The 8762-nt window shown below is 38.0% G+C and overlaps 1 protein-coding gene across 1 annotated transcript in view; it reads right to left on the bottom strand.

Annotated features, from left to right (window-relative positions):
* SMC5 (structural maintenance of chromosomes 5) overlaps positions 1-8762 on the bottom strand; it is a 43766-nt gene that overhangs the window by 33016 nt on the left and 1988 nt on the right. Inside the window, exons 2-8 of the mRNA XM_017736446.1 lie at positions 8544-8759; positions 8042-8076; positions 7395-7561; positions 6224-6276; positions 3945-4107; positions 2630-2764; positions 1872-2012 (exon numbers count right to left, since the gene is read on the bottom strand). Of these exons, the coding sequence (XP_017591935.1) occupies positions 1872-2012; positions 2630-2764; positions 3945-4107; positions 6224-6276; positions 7395-7561; positions 8042-8076; positions 8544-8759 (910 nt within the window). The remainder of the gene's footprint in view (positions 1-1871; positions 2013-2629; positions 2765-3944; positions 4108-6223; positions 6277-7394; positions 7562-8041; positions 8077-8543; positions 8760-8762) is intronic.

Raw genomic sequence — 8762 nt, 5'->3', positions numbered from 1 at the left:
AATTGTCAGCACAGAAAATTCTTAGCTTAGTTTTCCTCTGCCAGTGTCCAACAAGCCTTTCTTTACAAGCAAATATCTTACAGTAGAGAACAATCAGTATCAGTCTACATTAATTATGCAACACCAGGCTAACACATGTAGTAGTAAAAACTCCCATCATTCAGCAAGTACTGACTGGTATACAGAATGTATACCATACTTCCTTAACACATACCACCATCCATCTATTTCAATTGCTACTCCTAAATCCCTCCACTGTTAGCAAGATTTGAAGGCAGCGAGGACCCTTTGAACCCAGCTGCTCAAGATGCGAAGGCCACAAAGTTCTTTACGTAGCCACGTGAGGCTTTGTTATATGCAAAATTGCAAAAAATAAGTTTTCCACATTCACAAATAGTCAACTAAGTTTTCTGAAAGTTCTTTATCTGTATTTCATGAACTCTACAAAGCCGGCAAACAAGGCAAACAACATATTGTTTCAGTAAACCAAAATCCCCATCGGTTTGAACTGTTTAGAATAATTTAATCTGAGTGACCATTCAACACTAAACTAAACTAGTACCAAAGTGCTCCTCAGAAAGACTTTGATTTGTCTAAATGATCTTGTGGGAAATGACGTTACAGAAAACCCGCAGGCGCTGACAGGGTACAGAAACAGCACTGTGCTTGAACAGATAGAAATGGATACATGTTTCAATCTGAGACCTCGGCAAAAGCTGCCTGAGTTAAGACAATGAGCTTTTGCAGTTTAAAGCAAATGTAGTTTTGTAGTTTTGAAATAAGCATGCCTTATAAAAGTAGAAATGTATTTTTAACAAGTAAAAATATGTTTTATGCAAGAAATAATAGTAATAGGTTAAGAGTAAAGAATTTTGAGTTTAACAATAAATTCTATAGTAGAGTTTCCTAGAAAGTAAAGATGTAGCAATATAAGCCTGTGCAATAGGCCTTAACAGCAGTATGTTGACAGGATAAGAAAATACGCATGGCGGCAAAATCACGTAGAGTGGTGATTGGTACAAATGTGTTAACAAGCTTTGTAGCATTTGCTTACTGGCTTAAAGAAGTATAAAAGGCCTTGTAGAAAAAAGCTCCTACCTACCTACCTCAGCATTTTTGGATCTGCTGCAGCTGCTGCTAACCCTGACCTTTGTATTTGCTGCAGCTGCCACTGCTACTGCTTTTGCTGTTGCTACTGTAACTGCTGCCTTTGATATTAGAAATCTTGTTCGCAACATCTCTCCTGTCTCATCCTTCAATAAACATGACACTGATTCAGCAACAGATCATCTCTGCGACATCTCTCAGTAATCCGGAGACAATCCCTGAAATCCCAACATGACCTGTCCTTTATTCTACATTCTTTCAAATTTATTTTAAAATTTCTCTGTCCAAATGCTAATATTTTTGAGATTGGTAACTTTAATTCACTGACATGTATGTCAGGCACATTAAACCTCAACTAATAAATTAAGAGGAACTTAACCTCTAAAAAAATTAACAAAAAAAAAAAGTTGTAAAAAAAGTTACAGCTGAAGAAGCAAGTAGAGCCAGCTAGCACTTAAACCAATTGTCTCTGCACAGAATAAAAGGAATACTGCTCTTGGCCTGTCCTGCTGGCTTTCTGAGGTGTGCACTCACTACCTGAACTACTTCTGAAGCAATTTATTCAGTACAGCTGGGTATGTAAGCAAACATTACAGTTAGGCCAAGAACAGAATTTCAAGACCTAGCCTATTTGCACTGAGCAATTGTAACGATATTCAAATTACTCTGGTCACACTTCTTCTAAAGCAACTTTTGGCCTATTTCAAATTTCACTATCTTACGGAAAATGGGTTAGGCGAGAAAACACTGGAAATAAAACTTACCACCCATGGCCTTTTCCTTTCAAGCATCTCTATTAAGTCTACATGGCGCTTGCATTCATGGTATCTGTCAACATCTTGCTTGTACCGTTCAACCCTCTGTTTCATTTTCTCCAGTGAGGTGGTTTTTTCTCTGCACAAGTTCTGTAATATATATTTTCACGTTTTACAGTATCTACTTTGTGAAAACTCTTCTCAGAAACTAGTCTACATGTAACCCATTACATGTACATTAAAGCAGAAATTGAATGCTCGTGGAGACATTTTAGTACAGCAGTAACTAGAGGGGAACCACCCAAAAAGATAAAAACAGGAGAACAAAGGATTACAAGAATGGCCTGTACGGCTAAGGACATTGTTCCCAAACACCGTTCCTCTTCCTTTTTGTCTGTCCCTTTGTTTTCAAGGAAGTGAGCAACACTAAAGCAATGGACCATGCTGTAATAGCCAGTGACACAGAGAAGACATAAAAGATCTGTCTAGGAAACTTGTTACCAGTCAAAAATCCCAGAGAAGAGAGGAGTACTTGGTGACAGCCATATTTTCTTTGTCTTTTGAGTCCAGACCATTTGCACACATCTTTGTACTTACAAGCATGTGAGTGTCAGAGTGAAGGAGTTCTGAGAGAAGATGAGCATTGTTTGGTAAAATCAACTTACCACGGACTTTGTAAATAAATAGCATCTTCTAATTCTGTAACATGTCAGGGTAAAATTTATTTCACTTTTCCTCATTCACTGCTCTCTAAAGTGCATTTTTACCTCCAGTTCTCTTTCCTTTTCCCTGTAATTTTTCAGTTCACAATGAAACTGGTACATTTCTGGAGAACCAATGGATTTTTCAGTGGCTTCGAGCAACTCAGTCTTACTCAGTTTTGTAAATTCTCCAACTTTGTCCTATGAAATTTAAAGAAGTTATAAAAATACAGGATTAGCTGGAACAGTGCAATACAGTAACACTGGATTTATACACTGTGGCATACTTCTCACAAGCATCACCTGACTTACAGTTCTATGCTAAATAGCTCTGGCATAGTTAACGACCATCTCATCAAGTAGCAACCAAACTTTAAGGAGCATTTGTTCCCTGCTGAAGCTAAACCCTTGCAGTATAAATATTATGACGAACTTGAAAGTTAAGCCACGTAGAAGGCATTATTAAAGCTGGCAGCCAAGGCTATTAGGAAGTATTGCTGTCGAAGGCAGAAGAACATTCAAAGCCGAGACTGACTCAAGAAGTGTGCTTGTCGTTAATACATTGGGAGAGAACAAATAAACCAGAACTATCAACACAGTAATATTGACTGAACTGACATTTATGTACTAAAGAGAAAAGGTTGTTTTAAACACAAAGTTATGTTACCATAGTATGCTGAAAGTTCTGAACAAATACTGTATGTAAGTGAAAACGAACCATCAAACACCTGGCATATTTTTGTTTCTGCAGTATTAGCTCTCTAAACTTTAATGCTTTTTTGCATGCCTTCTTGAATTCAACATTAACACCATGGCTAGGCTCTGATAAGGTTTTCTTTTACTACCATTCCTGATGATCCACATGAACTGGGAAGGAACCTGTCACAACTTTAAAGTGCAATGTGAGGCCACTTAGCTACCCACACAGGAATCCTGACCTGCTTCAACATGGATTCAAATGCAGAAACTGCCAGTAGTATTCTTAATATTCTCTCTCCTTTAAGACTTATTTTCCATTAGGATGATTTTATTCTTACATAATTCAATTCTATACATCTTTAAGCCCTATGCTCAAGAAACTGCTGACATTACTGGAAAGGCTCTATTAGCAACTGCTGCTACTTGAACACCAGGACAGGGAGTATCAGTATCTTTTTCCTTTCAGAGTCAACAGGTACAAAACTGCTCAAGTAGTGAGCTTAAAAGGACACACAGCTCCTCTTTTCTTTCACCATCACACCAGCACAGCTGCCTCATCCCTCTTGTTCTTCGTACCGTCCCACTGAACTAGCAGAAGTGCTGCTCAAGCTAACCAGGAACAAAATCCTCTCAAAGCACAGTACTCCATTTGCACCCATTGTCTTTCAAAATTAATTCATACCTGAGGAAGAAACTGGCACAAATTGTCCACCTGGATGTTTAAGGCTGCAATCTGTTCTTCTACTGTTTTCAGGGTTGCTGGCTTTTTATTGATAAACCACGCTGATGCATTGCTCACCACATAAATCTCACGTGTGATAATAATATTGTCTGGTGACTTAAACCTGATTAATAGAAAGAAGTGTTTACACTTCAAGAATACCTGAGAAGTGTTACAAGTGTCAAAGGTTACCAAGTGTCAAAGTATTATTAGACTTTATAGATAGCTAAATATTTCATCTAAATTAACTGGACAGTACCATCAGATTCTCATTTTCATGATTCAGAAAAATCCAGTACTTCAGTGATGAATTAAACTCACACGGGAAACATCAAAAATATCTGCAAATCTCAACTCAAAAGTTACCTATATAAATGAGATGCTCACGCTAAATGTATGAAACACTTAGGAAGTTGTTACAAATGTGAACAGTTTCTATAAATGTGTAATTTGTGTGAGATTTACTAAGTTTTAAAATTGGTGTGAAGGAGGTGCAGTATGTCTTTGAATTGCTAGTGTACAGAAATACATCAGTAAGCTGTGCATATATATTTCATTTGAAAATAAAAATAGCGTACAGCACAAAAAATACTAATTTATTTCCATTTTCTGCTTTTAAAAACCAGTAAAGACACATTAGTTTCCAGTTAGTTTTCTAGCTCAATACCTACTTTCAAAAATTTAGTCTGGTTAAAATGCAGCAGTAAGAAGTAAGAAGTAGAATTTTAGTTTACCATTTTGATTTAGAAATTGTCTCTTGCCTGTTAAGCACACTGTTAAGGATGGAGAATATAGGCTTGTAGAGTGGTCATGTACCTCAGGAGACTCAAGAATAGAGGTCAATGTAAACTGAGTACACATCTGTTGCCAGTGTTTGGACTAAGCACCATAGGGATATGATCCTATTTCTTGATTACTGAATTGTTACTTCCTGCACCACCTCATTTTAATTTATCAGACTTCCTTCAAAATACCTACAAAGCCATGCTCCTTTCTTTCATTAAATTAGCATATTTTTACTACCATAACTAGGGTATAGCTACATTCCAAGGGCCAAATTCAACAAAGGCAATACATGCATACAGAACTTCAATTTTTAACTCCTGTCAAAAAAGCAATCTTCTGCATCATTGGTCTCCCAGCCCTGATGTTGTATTTAAATATTTTTTACCAGTCAAAGGACTAAGCTACACTGCAACCATGACATGCTGGGTCTAACAAGCCATGAAATGCTAAATCTTCACAAACTGCAAGATTCTTTCCAGATTTTCAAGTAACATCAAGATACATCTACATTAAAACAATCACAACATCTACCTGAAAGACATCCCATCTCCTGAACACATTGCCTAGGCAATCTCTAAAGAAGGTCTTACTTGATCACTCCCACAACGAAAATGGACAGGACTTTTTCCAAGGCCTGCTGTCGTATTGTTTTTCCTCAACAAAATTTTCTTTTTAGAAAACCTGATCAGGGTGGCCAATTGTTATCCAAATTAACACAGGTTATGAATCAGTTGACTATCTCTATTTTCAGCTTCATTCAGGCAAACAGACCAGGTTAAGGCTTATTAAAATCACCCATGCCATAGTGGCCACAAAAAAGGAAGCATGTAACACTGCCCTATGGCAGAAGCTACTAATGGAATTTTACAGTCCAAATGATTTCCAGTTGCTCTGTTTTGCAACAGCTTACCTAAGACTGCATTACATGGAACTACTCAGATCTTTGTTTTTACCTCTTTTGTATCAGTATGTGATGTTTTCAGTGAGGATGCAGAGAAGCCCCTCATACCAGCACTATGAGTATAAGGAAGTGAAGGCAGAACAATCTGTTTTAAAACTTAAGACTTTTGTATTTTTTTTCTTCAATAAAAAGAATTCCAACCACCACATAGTGATGGCAGAACTGACTAAATTTAAATCATCAGAACCTTAAATGTAATCAAAAGCTAAACACATCATATACAACAATCATTACCCATACATTTTTTGTACATAAAGACAAGGTGAAATACTTCAGAAAGCAAGATCAAGAGTAGCCATCACTGACTATTTCTTGTGTGATAATTATTTAAACTTAATATCCTGAAGTCCAGAGGAATTAAAAAAGGAGAAATTAAAGCACCAGCTTAAAGACAGACCTCTGTACACCAAATTTTTTTCTCACAACTTTGTGAATGACTGTGTGGGGAAGTGATCCAATTAAAAGTGCATGAGGAAATAGTGTTACTACTTACAGTTCAATTTCCACTGCGCCTTTCATGCACCCCTGCTTCACAAAGAGACCGATCTACAAAATTAATTTACAAGTTGTTACCACAAAATAACAGTATATTTACATGTATTATTTTACAAGAAAATGCATTTGTATAATGGAGCTGCTGTAACAGCATATTTTATTGAAAACTTACAATCAAAAGAAAAATAAAGCACTAACTAAAAAGAAAGGAAGACACTATTATCCTCCACCAGCAGCATTAGAACTTCCTCCACAAGTTAACAATTTCTGGTCACCTTCAGCCACCAAAACTGAACAAATTATAATCAGCAGATCCACAGACAGGAAGAAGTTCTCACAAATTTGGGGAACAAAGGCAAGACAACTGAAAACACACTGCTGAATATCTGTACTAGAACTGCAAATTATAACAGTATGAAAATAAACCATGAAAAGTAAAGAGAAATATCAACACACAGTAATGGCCATGCAGTCAATTCCCATATTCACATTTGCTTATGACTGAGCAGCTACAAGAGAATATGGGCAATCATTTAAGAACCCAGATTCATTGCTCCCAAACCTAGTCAGATAAACTGCATCCAATGAGAATATCCAAGAAAGCAAATAGCAAAACTCTGAAAATTTCAAAATATGAACTTCCTACTATAGTGACAACGCACAAGATCTTGAAAGTAAGAGGTAAAAATAGAGTAGAGCAATCCAAATTCCATTTAAATCAAAGATCAGTGCCTCCTCCATGCTTCTAGCTGAATTCTCAAGACACATAAGGAGTGTATTCTTTCTACAGGTACTATGTATTTGGGAATTTATTTTAGACTTTGTCTATTTCTCCTTTAGTTGGTACTTCTTATCAAATGTTTTTAGGCCATTAAGCAGCATTTTTCTACCCCACTGTGGATGCTTAGCCATCTTCAGATAAAACCTCTAGTCCACTCAGGCTGCACTACAATTCAGGTGTTTCCGTTTCATAATTTATACAAGACAGCAAGCAGTTAATTAAGACAACCCCCCTCTGTCTCGGGACCAGGTTACTCTTCAATTTAGACACCTTACTTTTTATAAAAGTAAAGCAAATCAAGGAAGACTATCTTTGTCCCACCCTCTGCTGGACAGTGCTCTGAATGAAATTCAGATTAATCATGAAAATCACAAAAGCTCATAGTTACCTTATCAGCTCGTGCTAGGAAAGAAGGTTTCCCAGCCAGTCCCAGGCAGATGGCACAAACAATGCTTGACTTGCCTGTGCCATTAGCACCTAGAACCACATTCAGGTTGGGCCCTGGAAATACTTCACAGACAGTGTACGTTCTGGAAAACACAGCAAGATTTTGAATTTAAAACACGGTATTACCTTTAAAAAAAAAGAACTTGCTTAGAAACACTTCATGATTTTATTAAACAGATACAATTACCTCATCTAGACTCAATACAGAAATACAGATTTGTAAGAAAGTCACAAGAGTGAAAATTAACATTTCAGAGCAACACTGTGAAATACATAGCTAACAGCCAGAGTACTCACTACAACTTTCTTTAAAATCAGTGACTATAAGGAATGAAATCCAGCAACATGATGACAATTTTTATTGAACTTACTAGGGTATCATTTTATTTTATGCATCAAAAAGAAGACTGAAAATTGATCATGCAGTAGCTTTCTTGAGTTACAATATTAGCCGGCCCTTAGTATTTGGTTTTTTTCTAAGTCCATTAGATATCTTTTATCATGTACATCCAGCATGCCTACTGCAAGAGTAACTATGGGGAAAAACCCAACCCACCCATGCAAACTCATATCAAATTAACACCCTACCTTTATAAAGAACTGTATCATTTGATGTTCTATTCCTGCATTGTGCCAAACACAGAAAGGAGCTGAAATACTACCACCACCAAAGCAGGAGTACAAAGCAGTTAATGGCAACACAATATTATAAACCATGTACTTGTGGAAGAGAAGGTATCTGAACCCTTAATGAGGATTTAAACTACTCTCTTTGGAGATTCAATTAACATCTAACACGTGACCCATGCACTACACTACTGAAGGTTTTCAAGGCTGGCATGGAGCCGTAAGAAAATGGCCCGACAACTGCTGCTGGTAACCACAATACGCCCCAAAAGAATGATATTCGCAGTACATAGCTGGCAAAAACACGTGCAAAGACCACAGACGCTTCATCCTAATGGGTCTCAAGGCCTGTCCCCACTGCCCTATGAGCATCTTCTGCATCTCCCCTCCTCCACTGCTTGGCAACCAGGTATCTGAGAGACAAACAGCACGCAGAGGCTGCACAGCCAACAGGAACCATCACCTCCGGGGAAGGCGGGCCGGCACCGGGGAACGCGCCCCCAGGGTAGCGACACTGCGCTGATAACGCCTGGGACTCGTAACCCACATAGCAGTGTCTCCGAGCTCCCCACTCCGAGAAAAGCAGCACTCTACAGGGAACACCGGTTCCCGCACTCCCTCCTCCAGCCCCCGTAGCCCACGGTACTCGCGGCGACCCCGCTCCGCTGTTTCGGCCCCTCTA

The sequence above is a fragment of the Corvus brachyrhynchos genome, unplaced genomic scaffold (assembly GCF_000691975.1).
Source record: "Corvus brachyrhynchos isolate BGI_N302 unplaced genomic scaffold, ASM69197v1 scaffold716, whole genome shotgun sequence".
NCBI lineage: Eukaryota > Metazoa > Chordata > Aves > Passeriformes > Corvidae > Corvus > Corvus brachyrhynchos.
This window is presented reverse-complemented; position numbering and strand designations above follow the sequence as displayed.